General features: G+C 36.2%; 1 protein-coding gene across 1 annotated transcript in view; it reads left to right on the top strand.

Annotated features, from left to right (window-relative positions):
- Uba2 (Ubiquitin-like activating enzyme 2) overlaps positions 1–16,267 on the top strand; it is a 368,774-nt gene that overhangs the window by 28,258 nt on the left and 324,249 nt on the right. The window contains exon 4 of the mRNA XM_090382009.1: positions 6,404–6,468. Within this exon, the coding sequence (XP_090238135.1) occupies positions 6,404–6,468 (65 nt within the window). The remainder of the gene's footprint in view (positions 1–6,403; positions 6,469–16,267) is intronic.

Genomic DNA, 16,267 nt, shown 5'->3' with positions numbered 1-16,267 from the left:
GTGTATTTTTTTTTGTATTCTATCCTTAGCTTATACCCTAATTCTGTCTATTGTAGCAAGTGGGTAACTCCTGTTTAAGAATCTGCTGGTTAATATTTGTATTTTTGAGCCCAAAGCAGATTCCGTCATTGAATATTTATAAGAATTGAGAAATTGATTAAAGATAATCGATCTTGTAGGTGAATGAGTGATAGCTTTTATAATGCAGAAGCATATCAGTGTTTATAGGTTTACAATAGATAAACTGGATTTTACAACTGGATTTTATTTGCGTTCCGAGTAAGCGTGAAATTTAGAAAATTTAATGACTTAGTATTCTTATTCTCCCTTTCCAATGTAAATTTGAGTCTAGAATGAATATTATTAAACAAATGTAAAATGTCTTGGATAGTGCTACTATTGGTAATGACTAGAACATAGTCTAAATATCTCCCACAGTATGTGATACAGGGTAGAAAAGGAGTCAGATGTCTACGTTCAATCGCTGAGAGACAGAGCTCCGATATTAGGCTGCTCAGGCTTAATCCCATTTGCAAACTAAAAATTTGTTTGTATACTTTGTCTCGAAAGGTGATATAGTTGGCTTCAACTAAGAGTTTAATTAAGTGAAAAATTTCCTTAATAGGAAGCTTAGTTGAATTAATCGGTATAGAGTTATTATTTAACGTATCCCAAAGAATATCTAATGTGTATTCAACGTTTACATTCGTAGATAATGAGGTAACATCTAGTGAGAATAAATTATCGTTACCACCAAGTGTACATTCCTTAAGGTTATTAAATAGTGTATTGTAGTTCTTAATCCCAAATTGTATCGCCTGTCTAAAGGGTTTTATAATGATATTTACATGTGTGGCCAAGGATGAAAATGCAGAGTTTCTGTAGGAAGCAATGGGCCGAATAAGAAATCCGGTCATATGTAATTTTCCCTGTCCAAAAAGTGCAGGAATATTGTATGTTCTAGCCTTCAGTTCCTTTAACTAAGCCATAGTTATGTAGCCATATTTTCGATATGTCGTTAACGTTTTATTGTATTGATTGACCAAATTGGTAAATAGTGCCAGGTCTACTTCAAGATAATTGGAGGTATCTGATACAACTGACTCTAACTTATTAATATAATCAGGTTTATTGAGTATTACCACTGTGTCACCTTTATCAGCGGTGCCTCTGTAGCCAGGTGAGAAGGAGCAGCAGTGCATAGCACACGCTTCTTGATTACACCAGGGTTCGAGCCCGTCACCACCAAATATGGAGGATGCGGAAAGGTCAGGGAATGACCACCGCATATTCCCGGAACAATATGGCCTTAGTTGCTAATGCTCCTAAAACCAAATAACAACAACAACAAAGCAGTTATTAATCAGTCCAAACTAGATTTTTAACAGGCTAAGAGTAGAAACCTTGCTTCTTGCCCTAATGGTAGCCGAGCATTCTGGTCTCTTGCCAAAGCTATTGGCCGCAACTTTTGCCCATCTCTGCTCCCACCTCTGTCAAAACGAGGTGGTTCTGTTGTTACTTCAGCCAAGGATAAAGCGGACCAGCTAGCATCCCATTTTACTTCCAACTCAAGTTTTAATGATCTTGGTAAAACATCTCCAACCATTCACAACATGCTCCATTCAATGCCTCCTGCGGTCTTCCGTCAAAAGGATGTCACAAGGATTTTGACGAATCTTGATGGTAAGAAAGCTCCCGGTCCTGATGGTATTTCTCCACTTGTTCTCAAAACCTGTGCTCTTGAACTTACTCCTGTTCTTTGCCACCTTTTTTCACTTTCTTATTCCAAAGGTGTGTTTCCTTTTGCTTGGAAATTTGCTCATATCTAGCCAGTTCCTAAAAAGGGTGACAAGCCGCTCCCATCCAATTTATTGTCCCATTGCAATTACTTTTACTCTTTCTAAAGTAATGGAGAAATCAATTAACTGCCAACTCTTAAACTACCTAGAAACCTTCCATCAACGATCGCCAGTATGGATTCTGTCATGTCAATCCACTGGTGATATTCTGGCTTATGTTACCCATATATGGACAAATTCAATGGAAAAGTTTGGCGAAACACAAGCAGTTGCTCTTGATATCTCAAATGCTTTCAATCATGTTTGGCATAAAGGTCTTCTAAACAAGCTTCCATCTTATGGTTTTCCAACTATTTTTTGTAATTGTTATCCAGTTTTTTTCTCTGATCGCTCACTGAGGGTGATGGTAGATGGCTCTGTCTTCCTCACTAATGCTAGTGTCCCCCAAGGTTCAGTTCTTTCTCCCACTCTTTTTCTGTTGTATATTAATGACCTTCTTCCATTGACTGGAAATCCCATCCATAGTTATGCCGATGATAGCACATTGCAATCCACTTTCCATTTTGAAAACCTTGCCCAATTCCTTAAATGCTGATCTCCAGGTAATTCTCACAACTTAGTTGATTTCAATCCTTCTAAAACTCAGTCTTGTCTTATCTTGCAAAAAGGATTCTTCTGCTCCTATGCTTATCTTTGGTGACACTCTGATTTCTAGGCAAAATGATATATCTCTTTTTGGGATTACCCTGACTTCTAATATCTCTTGGCACAAGCACATTACAAATATTGCTTCCTCTGCATCTAGAAAACTTGGTTTTCTCTTTCACTTTCGGCGTTACTTTTCTTCGAAGCAGCTGTTCACTCTGTACAAATCGCAAATCCACCCTACCATGGAATATTGTTCCCACATCTGGGGCAGTGCCCCAAAACCTCTCTCAGGCTTCTAGATTCCATTCAGAAGAGGGCAGTTAGGTTAATTAATGACTCCTCTCTAACAGAGTTTCTCCACTCTCTGTCTCATAGACGTACTGTTTCTGCTGCAGTCCTTTTCTACAGATACTTCCATGAGCACTGTTCTGAATTGGCTTCTATAATTCATACTCTTTCTCTTTCAAAACAGTCCGAACTCGTGCTCCCACCAGCCAACATCTGTTTATTGTCCAACTTCAAACTCACAGAACCAAGTTTTCATCTTCCTCGTTTATTCATTGAACTACCGTTTTCTAGAACAACCTTCCTTCACACGTATTTCCTGAAAATTACAGTCTACAGAAGTTGAAGTCAACAAATATCTTCTTTCGTCTTCTCAACCTCCATCCCAAGCACGATACTAAGTACTATAGGTTCTAATACCTCTTGTGTTTGGGGTTTTCATAAAAAGGAAAAAAAAAAAAAAACAAAGTACCACACAGTTTGCAGATTAATCTGGGAGTACTGCCCCCTATATGCTGTACCTTGCATTTGTCAATGTTAAACTTCAATTGCCTTTTCTCAGCCCATATGCCTAATTTTTCTTGGTCTTGTTGCAGTAGCTTACCCTGATTATTGTCATTAAAAACCTTGCCAACCTTTGTGCCCTCTGCAAACTTAGACATTAAGTATGTTATATCTTCATTAGAAGGCCTCCGTAGCCGAGTGGGCAGGAGCGGGAGTGCAGTAGTACACGCTCTTTGAGTAGACCGGGGTTCAAGCCCCTGACTGCTGAATACGGTTGATCTGCCAACCCGCACTGGACCAGCGTGGCAGATTATGGTCCATTTTCCCCCAGCATGAATTGTTGAGGAGGCTTCCACCCTGCAGTGGTTTGATAATGGCTGCACTTTACTTTTTTTTTACTTTATCTTCATTAATATCATTAAATAAACATAGAAAATAACAATGGGACCAGTGCTGAACCTTCGGTGAATTCCACTAATAGCATTAATACACGAAGAGCAATGTCCATTAATAAACACTGTCTTCTCCTGCTAATCCATCCCTTCATCTAAAGCAGTAAATTGACCTTAATGCTAAACTGCACCAATTTGTACAGGCAGTCGTATCAGAACTGTGCAACAGTATCAGAATTCAACAGTAGCAGTCGTATCAGAATGTGCAACAGTATCAGAAATTTTCCTGAAATCCAAGTATATGATATCAAAATTATTTTTTGTATCCAGTTCCTTTGTTACTGCATTGTAGTATCCAATCAGATTGGTCAGACAAGATAGCTCCTTAACAAATCCATGTTGTGGCTGCAATATAACTGTGGTCCTGTCTTGATCCTTCATTACCTTTTTAACCAATGACTTAATTATCTAATGCTCCTAAAAACCAAATAACAAATAACTTAATTATACTGTATATGGGTAGAAGTAATCCCAGAGAAACGTACCAACTGTGTTGGTACTACACTTAAGGTGGTAGAAAATGAAAAAGACTGGGAGTAATTGTGCAATCAGATATGAAGTTTTCTGAGCAGTGCAGACAGTCTGCCAGGGCAGGTCATGGGGTTTTGTCAATGATATATAGGAATTTTGCTAGCAGGGAAAATGAGGTGATTGTCCATCTGTATAAGGCAATGGTCAGGCCATGTCTTGAGTACTGCATATAGGTGTAAAGGCCTGATTTTAGGAAGGATGTGGATTTGCTTGAACATGTACAGAGAAGGGCAACAAGATTGGTGAGGGGAATGAGGGGATCCTCTTACCAAGAGGTTTAAGTTCTGCAAATTGCAGTGGCTGGAGACTAGGCATCTGCGAGGTGATCTGATTGAGGTGTATAAGGCCTTGAATTGGTTGAGCATGCTGAATTCTGATGGGACTCTTCCACTTGTTCAGATTATGAACCTAAGAGGACATAAATTCAAATTAAGGAAAGACAGATGTAGAATAATGTGCGGAAATTTGCCTTTAGCCAGTGGGTGGTTAAATGTTAGAACAAATGTCCATCCGTCGCGGAAATTGATAGGTTAAATAAATTTAAGGAGGAACTGGACAAACATTTAGAGGGAATGGTTGTGTGAAAATTTTTTTTTTTTTGGCTGATACTGCATAAGCTCATACACTTGCTTTTTTTCATCACATGCCACTACTACTACTATTATTTTCCCTGGAACAGAAGTCAACCTAACAGGTGTATAATTGTGAACCTTTGATCTCCCTTTCTGAATTTTGGTATATTCATATAACTCCAAACTCCAATCCACAGGGATCTTCCCTGAATCGAAATATGCTCTCATAAAAGCTCATGCCATTTTTTTTTAATGGTTTTTGCAGAATAATTAAATGCAAGCACTTGTCAGTGCAGCACCATAATGTATCAGCAGTTTTTCTATTTACGTGACGAGTAGCATGGGTATAAGTTCTCACTCTATTCTTCATGTAATGTGAGTGCCTACTGATAGGTGCTGATATTGCTGTAAAGTTTCAAATTACACATTTTTCATACTTTATAGTTATTTTCAAGCATTTTACAATATAACAATAACAATATTTTAACAATTTCAGTAATATAGGCTTTTAACAGTGTAGCCAGACTGCTTCAATAGTTCCTGAATTTTTTTTTATGGTTTCACAGAGTAATTAAATATGTGCACCTGCCAGCTGCTGTACCACCATTTGTTTAGCACTTTTCAATTTCATGAAAAAAGCTTGGGAATCTGTTTCTATGCTACTCGTTGTGCAAATGTCAGCACCTATCAGTAAATGCTGATGACATGTACTTTCATCACACAGTTCCCTCCCAGTTGCAGATACATGCATTTTGACCTAACCTGCGGTGTTTCTTTCAGCATAGTTTTATAATATTAATCGAACAGGTTGTCGGTTCATGTGTGCTTAATGCCATTAGTTCCCACTTGAATAATAATGCTCTTTACCCCACTGAAATCTGATAGTCTGTTGGTGACATTAGTTGCAGCAACTGGCAGACAGTTGATGATGTCACACTTGATTCTAGTCTCCCTATCCTTATTATAAAAAAAAGTGGTACCTGTTTTCCATTTTCCTCGAACTAGAGCACTTTCTCTTCTGGGTCATTGATCAAGGGTGCGTAATTTGGTTGGTCTCTAAATACATCAGTTCCTGATGAGTTCTTGGTTTTATTTGCCTGCAGGGTATCCACTCATTTCTTGAGTAACTGAATTTTATCTAGTAATGCACCAAATTGTAATTTCTCATTTGTGCACTCCTTATGTCGGGAACAAAGAAAAGGATCAACTGAGTTAGGATTATCTACCATATTGATCTTGGTATGTTGCATGACTGTACAAGCAGTGAACCTGATGTGCATGTGAATTGCATCTGTTTCTACCGGTGTCATTGATGATCTCCTCAGATGATTTGTTCAAGGTGCAACCATTATTATTAAAATAAGAATTAAATTTACAAAGTATTATTGATTCAACATTTATAAAATGTTACAATAATTAAGCAGATAAGAATTAAATTTACAAAGTATCACAGAAAAAATAGCAAATTTTTGAAATAAATTAATATACTGGTAGTAATAGTCATTGGTAATATGTTGTTATTTATCGACTGAAAAATTTCACTCATATTTATGGATTGATACTATTTAAAGGATTATTCTTGTATTATTTATTATTCTTTTTCCATTTTCAGTCCCGAGTATGGAGTTGACTTTTTCCACAGCTTTTCTGTTGTTATGAATGCCCTGGATAATAAAGGTGGTGTTTATTAAATTTTGAGGGTATAGCTTTTTATTTGTTGTTGATTATTAGAAGTAACAAAGTATTTTATGGTTATTGTTTAATCATCCAACTTAGATAAAGTTTAAACATGTATGAGTGATCAAACATTTTAGTTACTAAAATATTTGATCAGTTTTAAATGTAGTCGTCAACTAATCATATCTTAACAAGAATGTATTATTAACAGTATTTAGCAGTCATGTACCATGTTCACCTGAAATGCATGTGCAGCTGTACTTTTGTATTGACCACTCAGCTTCTTCAGGCTGTACTTGTCAGCTGCGTTCTGATATTAAAATCTTTACTAAAATTTTGGATTTATTATAAAAAAAGTTCAAAAGAATTTTAGCATACTCTACTTCTATTTTGTTTTATGTGATTCTGTTTTAAACAGAATTTATGCTGCATCCTTTATACTTCTCCAAATATTAATATTTTATCCTCCAACTTTTCTTTTATTAGCCTAATTTACTGTCCAGTCAGTCTAGGCCTATGCATTTTATTCATAAATGTGTACTGTTCTGTTTTTTAAAATTGATGAACAGTTACATAATTGCTTGAAACATACAGGAAACACTGAACATAACATAGACTGAGATTTTGGAATTTAAGTTTGAAACAGAACCATCGCATAGGAAAATAGTTTTTTTTTTTTTTTTTTTTTTATAGGTGAAAATTGAACATACTTGAGATATAGGTCAAAGTTCTCTGTTCAGTGACTGTGGTTCATGGACCACTATTTGGAGACCATTGTTTTTTCCCACGAATGTTACTATTTGTAATAAATATTCTCCTGTTGCTATAGACATGTGATGATATGGTTATTTGTTAATCGGTTAAACTAGAAATTTAATAATACTAATATATTAGAATGTATATATACATATACACATTTCTGCATTTAGGCCTGATTATTACAGTATTGATGTTATTAAACATGCAGTAGATGAGCTTATTTTAATCATTACACTTTCAAAATTCAAATTTAAATTTAAATTTTTTAAAAAAAGTGTTCTACTCATTGCACTTATTTTATTGGATTCTTTGCTTTCTATTTTTATTGGTTAGAATTGATACACTTGGTTAATATTTTATGGATTTAGATTAAACATAATTAAATTTTCTGTTATAGTTTTGTCATAGACCAAATATAAATTTCACTTACGAAAGTATTTGCTTGGATATTAATCTTAAACTGCATACCATGATACATTATAGCATTAAAGTTTTAAAGTAATAATTTAATTTATTTTTTAAATTAAATGTAATAAAACTATGCTAATAATCTAAAAAACATTACTAGATTTATATTTATCATTAGCCTTGGCAAATGATGCAAAAAAGCAAGCTTATACAACATTGGCCAAAAAGAAAAAAGGCTCCTTCCATTTCACCTATTCATTCCCTCCAATAGTTTATCTAGTTCTTCCTTTGACTTAATTTATTTAAACTATCAACTTCCTCAACAACAGATGGAAGTTTGTTCCATCTGTTGTTGCAGAAGTTGATAGTTTCAACTACCCACTGGCTAAAAGCAAACTTCCACACATCTATTCTGAGACCCCCTTCCTCAATTTGAATTTGTGGCCACTCATGTGTGTGGTCTGAGCAAGAGGAAGAATCCTATCAGCATTGAGCTTGCTCAATCCATTCAAAGCCTTAATCAATTTGCATAACTGAAGCCTTTCTTGATAAAAGCACCCTTTTGTTCCCCTCATCAATCTCGTTGCTCTTCTCTGTAATTGTTCCAGCAGCTCCACATCCTTTCTAAAATGAGGCCTCCAAACCCGTATGCGGTACTCAAGGCGTGGCCTGACCATTGCCTTATACAATGAGATAATCACCTCCCTATCCCTGCTAGAAAAATTCCTGTATATCATTGATAAAACTCCGTGAGCTGTCCTGGCAGCTCATGTGGTTTATGGAGTTCTTGTTGCAATTTGACTTTATTAAATAGAGATCATGTTTGACTAATCTGATTAGCCAATATAGGTTCCCACAAAAGTTCTTTACATCCTAAAGAATTGGATGTAAAGAATTTCTGACATCTATTTTGGTCAAGCCTTTGATACAGTACCTCATGAATGATTGTTCATACAGTATCCCCTAAATGTAAATTATTTTAAGTAGCAGTAAATGATGCAAGGAAGCAAATTTTGTACAGCATCAGGCAAAATAATAAATAAAAAAAAAAAAAAAAAAATCAGTCTTCTGTACATCCCTGCTAACATTTTGTCTAATCCTCAAATTTATTCAAACTGCCCACTTCCACAACGCCAGATGGAAGTTTTTTCCAACAGTCAGTTTGCCTCTGGCTGACGACAAATTTTTGCACATCTGTTTACAACCATTCATTTTCAGTTTTAATTTATGGCCCCCTAATGGGTGTGTTGTCTGAGAAGCAGTAAGGATGCATCAACATTTAGTTCACTTAACACATTTGCTGCTGACTTTTCCAATGAGAAGGGGAATGATCCAGGATTGAAAATTATAGGATTCAATCAATCTAGTTTGAAAAGGACTGAAGCACTTTTGGGGTTTCTTCCCACTATGACTGAATTAATCAGCCTCCAATGAAGGTTGCTCAAGAAAAATATCCTATTATCCATTCTAAAAATATTCGTTCCCGAGTTGGGAAAGAGAGTAGCCTTGTTCAGGTGAAGTTTTTACGGCTCCTGAAAATAGAGAAGTTTTTTCTGTTTTATTAACTTAAATTGGCATATTAACTTATTTTCTAGAGTAGCTTTATATTCCTAGTTACGATACTTAAGTTAAATTTTAACTTAGATTGAGATTTTGTAGGTTATTACTTAGTATCGGTAAGGGTATCCAATCCATGTGTTTCACAAGTTTGGCAGCTCTGGCGAACAGGAAGATTTTTTAGCTATATTTAGCTGCTTTATTGACTAATTGCTATATTAAATTATTTTCTATAAGTAGCTTATAGACCTAGTCAAGATCCTTGGTTTATTCTGAATTGAGACAGCGAGATTTTGGAATTTAATTAAAACTTAAGTGTCTGTACATTTATCGTTCGTAACTTGTTATACGATACAATGTTATATCCCGAACTAGATAGCGTTAGCTTAGTATAGTGTAGTGTATAATATTATCAATTAATCAGTAAAATTTTTTAATCTTGTTAAACTTCATTGTCAATTAAATTGTACTTTTTAACTAATTACATATAACGACTTAGATTTTACAAGCGTAACATAATTAATTAATACATAACTTGATACGGATGTTATATAACGCAACTCAGAGATAATACTCGATACGGAAAAAATATATATAGTGTTACAACTGCGTTGGGATACAAGTTTAGGGTTATAATTTTGTACTGGAATTGAAATTGAATCGAAATCATGACTCAGACCAGAGCATCAAAGCAAAAGGCTCAAGCTAATGGAAGTGCTGTGGCTCAGGGAAGAACCAAGGAGGCAGTTGCCCTCTGAATCACAGCCTTTTAAAATGCACTGCTTGCTTGATGTTTGTGAAGCAGTCGGGTACGGGACATGATATTGCCAAGGTGTGTGTGTGCGCGCGCGATGTAAGGAGTGTGAGGAAATCAGGCGACAACTCAGCATTGTTATGGGCCTATATGAGAGCTTGAAGGACAGGGTGGATGCCCTCGAAGAATGTAAATTGAGGGCCCAACAAGCTCTCAGCTACCCACATCAATGCCAGAGCTTGCACTTTGATCATCAGGCAACACAGCGGCAACCCCCTAAGGCAGAATGCACCGATCCCACAGGAAATAGTAGTTGTAGGTGACCCTATTATCGGGAAACAGGGAACATGGTATGTAAAAAGGATAAGTGGAACAGGACCAGGGTATGTCTGCCAGGGGCAAAGGTTGATGTTGTAAAGCAGATGTCATATATTAAAGGCACAAAAGATGATATTGTTGTACCCGTTGGCACTAATGATATTAAGAGTAAGAGACTGGTGGAATTACTTAACAAGTACAGGTCACTGTTGAAAAAAAGCCGTGAATTAGGGTTGAATTTAAAAGTGTCTGTAATTTTTCCCAGACATGATAGGAGGGAGTATATAATGAGCGCCTTGTCGATCAATTCAGCCTGCAAAGATTGTGCAAGGCTCAAGGGGTAGAATTTTTCTCAGCCTGGTTTGTACTTGTTAACAGGGAGACTGACTCTACAGGGATGGGATACACTTAAATATAAAGGGTGCAAGAATATTTGCTAATGCTATCGAGGTAGTGTTAGGTGGGTCGGAAAACTGCTAGCTTGGGGGAATACAAGGACTAATGGATTAACAGTATCCATTGGCAGAGGTGATTCTTGCACTGCTTCTGTTGGAATAAGCAGCAGCCTGGAAAACAAAATGCGGGGTATTTCAGAGACTGCTGGGAGTCATTGCGGTACAAGTAAACACATGGATTGCGTTAGGGTAGCTAAGAATAGGAACAGGTGCATGTATACTTGTGTATACACCAATGCAAGGAGTTTTGTAAATAAATTTCATGAATTTGAGGTGTTGCTCAAAACATCACAGGCAGATATTGTTGGGATATTAGAGATGTGGTGTCACACAGATATAAGGAATGCAGAACTGGAATTTGGGGAGCACAATGTGTACAGGAAGGATAGGAAAGGATGAGGAGTTATGCTATTAGTTAAGAAACACGTAAAATCCAAGGAAGTGAAGCCAGTTGACATCGCTGGACAGTGCAGTGTAGAGTCAGTTTGGTGTGACATATGCATTGGGAGATCAAAATTGAGAGTAGGAGCGTGTTATAGGCCTAATGACACTGAGTATAATAAAAAACTGTACAGGTAAATAGAGTGGGACAGTAAATCAGTCTTATAATGGGGGGGGGATTTTAATTTCCCAGATATTGACTGGAATTTGTGGGTTGGTCACTCACACACTAGCAAGGATTTTGTGGATTTATTGGGTGATTGTTTTCTACATCAGCATGTTCAGGAGGCAACTAGAGGGAGAAATACTCTTGATCTGATTATCAGTAGTGATTCTTCATGCATTAAGAATCTGCAGATAAAGGAACCACTAGGTGGCAGTGATCACAGTGTTCTGAAGTGGGATTTACTCAGAGGTAACTACCATTAGGGGTAAAGGGAAGGGGTATTGCTTTCGTAAAGGCGACTACGATAGGCTGAGACAGTGTTTAAATTTTATACGTGGGACTAGCTGATGATGTTACCAACAGTAAATTGAAAATGGGAAGCATTGAAAGAAATTATCTTGGAAGCTACTAGGCTTTACATACCATCTAAGAAATATTGTTCAAGGTTTAGGCCTAAATGGATGTCAGATGAACTAATGAAACATATGGCAGAGAAGAAAAATGCATGGGATACATATAAATGAATGGGTGACATGGAAGCCTGTGATAGATATAAGCTGGTCTGTAACCAAGTCACAAAGGAGATTAGGCAGGCAAAGGCAGATTATGAGAAATCTTTGGCAAAGGATGCAAAGAAAAACTGCAAAGAGTTCTTTACTTATGTAAACTCTAGAAGGAAGGGGATGAATCAGATTGGTCCACTGGATATTGATTGATCAACTGTTGTTGATCCTGCTCAGGTGGCTAACAAACTAAATGAGTATTTTGCATCTACATTCACACATGAGGAGTTAATCAGAGAGTGGAATGCCAGAGGTGAATTAAACTCTGGCAGTGAGCTAGATGAGTTTGTAATAACTGAGAGGGAAGTGGAGGAGAAATTATTGAAGATAAACATAAAAACGCACCCGGGGTGGATGAGATCTATCCAGTTATATTAAAGGAGGCAGCAAAGGAAGTAAGCAAACCCTCAGCCATAATTATGAGAGCTTCTTTGGACTCACGGAAGGTACCCATGGAGTGGAGATGTACAAATGTGTCCTCAATTCACAAAGGAGGATCAAAGGGCAACACATGTAATTATAGACCTGTTAGTTTAACTTCTGTTCCAGGAAAATTAATGGAGGCAATGGTTAAAGAAGCAGTACAGGATCATCTAGACAAAACTTCAGTTATAGCTCGGACACAGCATGATTTTGTTAAGGGAAAGTCTAGCCCGACCAATTTGATTGGATACTATATTGTGGTCACAAAGGAACTGGATGCAGGGAATAACTTTGATATCATATATTTGGATCTTAAAGGCTTTTGATACTGTTGCATATGGATGACTGCTAAAGAAATTGGAGCAGTGTGGCATTGGAGGCAAATTGCTGCTATGGACAAAGGAATGGTTGAGTGGGAGAAGGCAGAGTGGTAATCAATGGACACTGCTCATCGTGGACTGATGTTATTAGTGGAGTCCCCCAGGGTTGAATGTTGGGTCCATTGTTGTTTTCTGTATTTATAAATGATATTGATGATGGTATTTATCAAGCTTAATGTCCAAGTTTGCAGACGATATGAAGGTTGGCAGGGTTGTTAAGGACAGTAATGACAGTACATTGCGCAACAGGATCTAGAAAAGTTGAGCATATGGGCTGAGAGGTGGCAACTGAAGTTTAACAATGATAAATGTAAAGTACTACATATGGAAAGCAGTAACCCCAGAGTAACGTATCAACTCTGTGATACTACACTGACAGTGGTAGAGAACGAAAAGGATTGGGGGGTGTAATTGTGGAGGCAGATATGAAGTTTTCTGAGCAGTGCAGACGGTCTGCAAGAATAGTTCATAGTGTCTTTTCAATGATAAATTGAAAATTTTCTAGTAGGGGTAAGGAGGTGATTATCCCCTTGTATAAGGCAATGGTCACGGCATACCTTGAGTACTGTATACTGGTCTGGAAGCCTCATTTTAAGAAAGCTGCTGGAAAGATTACAGAGAAGGGCAACAAGATTAGTGAATGGAACCAAGGTTTGCTCTTATGAAGAAAGGCTTAAGTTTTGCAAATTACAGTATCTTGAGACTAGGTACCTGCGAGGCGATCTGATTGAGGTGTATAAAGCCTTGAATGGTTTGAGCACGCTCAATTCTGATGGGATTTTTCCTCTTGCTTATAATAATGAACTGAGAAGGGCATAAATTCAAATTGAGGAAAGACAGATGTAGGATAGTTGTGCGGAAGTTTGCTTTTAGCCTGCGGGTAGTTGGTTGGTGGAACAGACTTCCATCCTTTGTTGTGGAAGTTGATAGCCTAAATAAATTTAAGGCTGAGCTGGATAGATATTTGGAACAAATGGAGAGTTGAAATGGGAGTGTTTTTTTTTTTTTTTGGCTGATGCTGCATAAGCTTGGTTTCTTGCATGATATGGCTCTACTAATGCTATTTTTCTTCTGTCCGATTGGAAAAAAAGTTCTAAAAGTAACTTTGTTTCCCCTGCAAGTGGATTTAAAATCCGTAGAATTGCATGAGCAAGCAGTGTGTGTGTTAATCCATTTAAAGCTTTAAAACTTTGGTGAGGTACATCTCCATGCAATTGCCCAGTTTCCCAAGCACTTCAGTTTTCAGAACTGGAGTATCCCTTTTTAAGAATACCCTTTTATGTATTTAATTGATCTTATTACTCTTCTCTGCACCTGTTCCAACAGTTCAAGGTTCTTCTTAACCTGGTCATAGTCTGCTCCTCTAAGTCTAGATTTTTAGCCCTTACTTCAATTGCCCCCCTGAAAAAAAAAAAAAAAAAAATCAATTCCATAATTTCTACTAAATTTACAAAATTGAAATTCTCTATATATATAAACAGAAGTATATTCTTTGATTTCCTACCTTTAAATTGCAGCAAAAAGTATTAATTCGATCTAACAGCAAAAATGTACAATCACATATCACTTTATGTAATTATGACTGCAAAAAAACTGTTAATTTTGATTATATAACGCGTCACTGCATTCGTGTGAATTTCATGTGTCATCGTGGCGGCGCTGGCTAAAATGAATCAACACACACGGAGCGATAATTGACTGGTCAAGCTTACATCATTAGCGTTACCAAGGTGATACAAGGAGAAAATAAAAATGTAAGCAACTTTCTTGGAAAACAAACAGTTGAGCATCATTACTTTTGAACAGTGTTTTGCATTATAGCTCTGTTACAGTATTTTGCTTTACATAATTGTTTTACAAAAGAATTGTAACAAATTGTTTTGGAAAAACAAAGATTGTATTACCTTTTTTTCAATATGTATTGTATCTACTAGCTAAAAATCATGGAAGCTATTGGATTATTCATCTATTGGAAGCTACAGTCTAAATAGGGAAAAACAAAAAAGACTGTCATAAAACTTATAGCACACAATGCTCATTTGATTTAAAAAAAAAAAAAAAAAAATTAAACCCTTTGCTTTACTGTAATTGTTTTAGGGAACAATACTTTGCATTTTTACGTTCTAACATTGTATTGCATTATTACTTTCTAACAATATTTTGCTTTATTGCTTTACGTAATTGTTGTTTCCTGCACACCGATATTGTTTACCAACAATATCGGTGTGCAGGACTTTTTCTGAATGTATATTTTATCTTCTAACAAAATTTCCAGAAAATATTTCTATTGATAGCTGTGTTATAAACCTTGAAAACTGGTGTGCAAAAGAAGAAAAAAAGAATCTCAACAATTTCTTTTGAAAAAGAAAAAAGACCGCATTCCTTTCTTCAATATATATATTTTATCTACTAACTGAAAATCAAGGAATTTCATGTATCAGAAGCCACAAATGGGAAAAACTGGTATAAAACTGATCACTACAATACACATTTGATAAAAAATAAAATAAAATAAATAAAGTTCGCGTTATTGTAATTGTGTTTAGAGGACTATATCGAAACAGCAGTTTCCTGGATGTATATTTGAACTAACGAAATTTCAAGAAAATTTTTCTATTAGTAGCTGCTTTATAAACTTCGAAAACTGATGTCGAAGGAACTTCGCATGTCTCATCTAGTGTAAGTGAAGAAAAATATGCTACGAGTAACAGATTGCTAAAACAATCTGTTCATTGTAGTAACAGATTGGGAAATTGTTAGTAATTTTTACTGAATACTTCAATATTTCCTTGATATGCATTTGATATCATCAAAAAATTTCAAGGGAAAAATTCTATTTTCATTATCACACACATGCCAAAAAAATTCACCATAAAGTGTCATGTTTTTTGTGCTTCAATTTCATTCTGAGCTGCAAATGTAATTTCAATTCTTTTGTCACTTCTCTTGCACTGACAGAGTAGCTGTTTACCGAAGGAAGGAAAACTGGGTTCATTTTTCTGAAATTTCCGGTTCCCTTCATTCACTTGGGTGGGGGGGAACTCCTTAGGGGAAGGGAGTTCATCCTTTCTAGTCTGAACCTAGGGAAAGAGAGACAAAGAAATAAAAATACTCTTTTTGGTGGGGAGAAGGTCCAGAGCTCTAACTTTCATCACAGATGCTGAAGTTCTAATTAGTCAGCTTCATCCTAGGATGCCAAAGTTCTAATAAGTCAGATTTTGGTCTGGTGTGCATTTGATAAAAAAAAAAAAAAAAAACACTTTTCTTTACTTGTTAATCTAAATTTGAAAAGCTTCTTTGGGTGTATTGTATTTATAGGCTAATTTGTATGCAAACTTTAGTAAGTCCAATCTAATTGAATCATGTATGCTTTTTAGGTTTGTATGGGTGTTAGGGCTGAATTTCATACCTTTACTCATTTATTTTAATGCATAATCTTCAACTACAGAAATGGGTATGCATGAGACATTCTTTTAATATTGGCTATCTGTCTGCTCAAAGCCCCTGAGGAAGTAGCAGAGAGATGGCCATGTGAAAGAATGTAATTTTGTTCCCTAATTTTTCCTTAAATTACC

This window comes from Mastigoproctus giganteus, chromosome 9, assembly GCF_048544385.1.
Source record: "Mastigoproctus giganteus isolate SK-2022 chromosome 9, ASM4854438v1, whole genome shotgun sequence".
Lineage (NCBI taxonomy): Eukaryota > Metazoa > Arthropoda > Arachnida > Uropygi > Thelyphonidae > Mastigoproctus > Mastigoproctus giganteus.
Note: the sequence above shows the minus strand (reverse complement) of the source record. Positions and strands in the feature narration are given on the sequence as shown.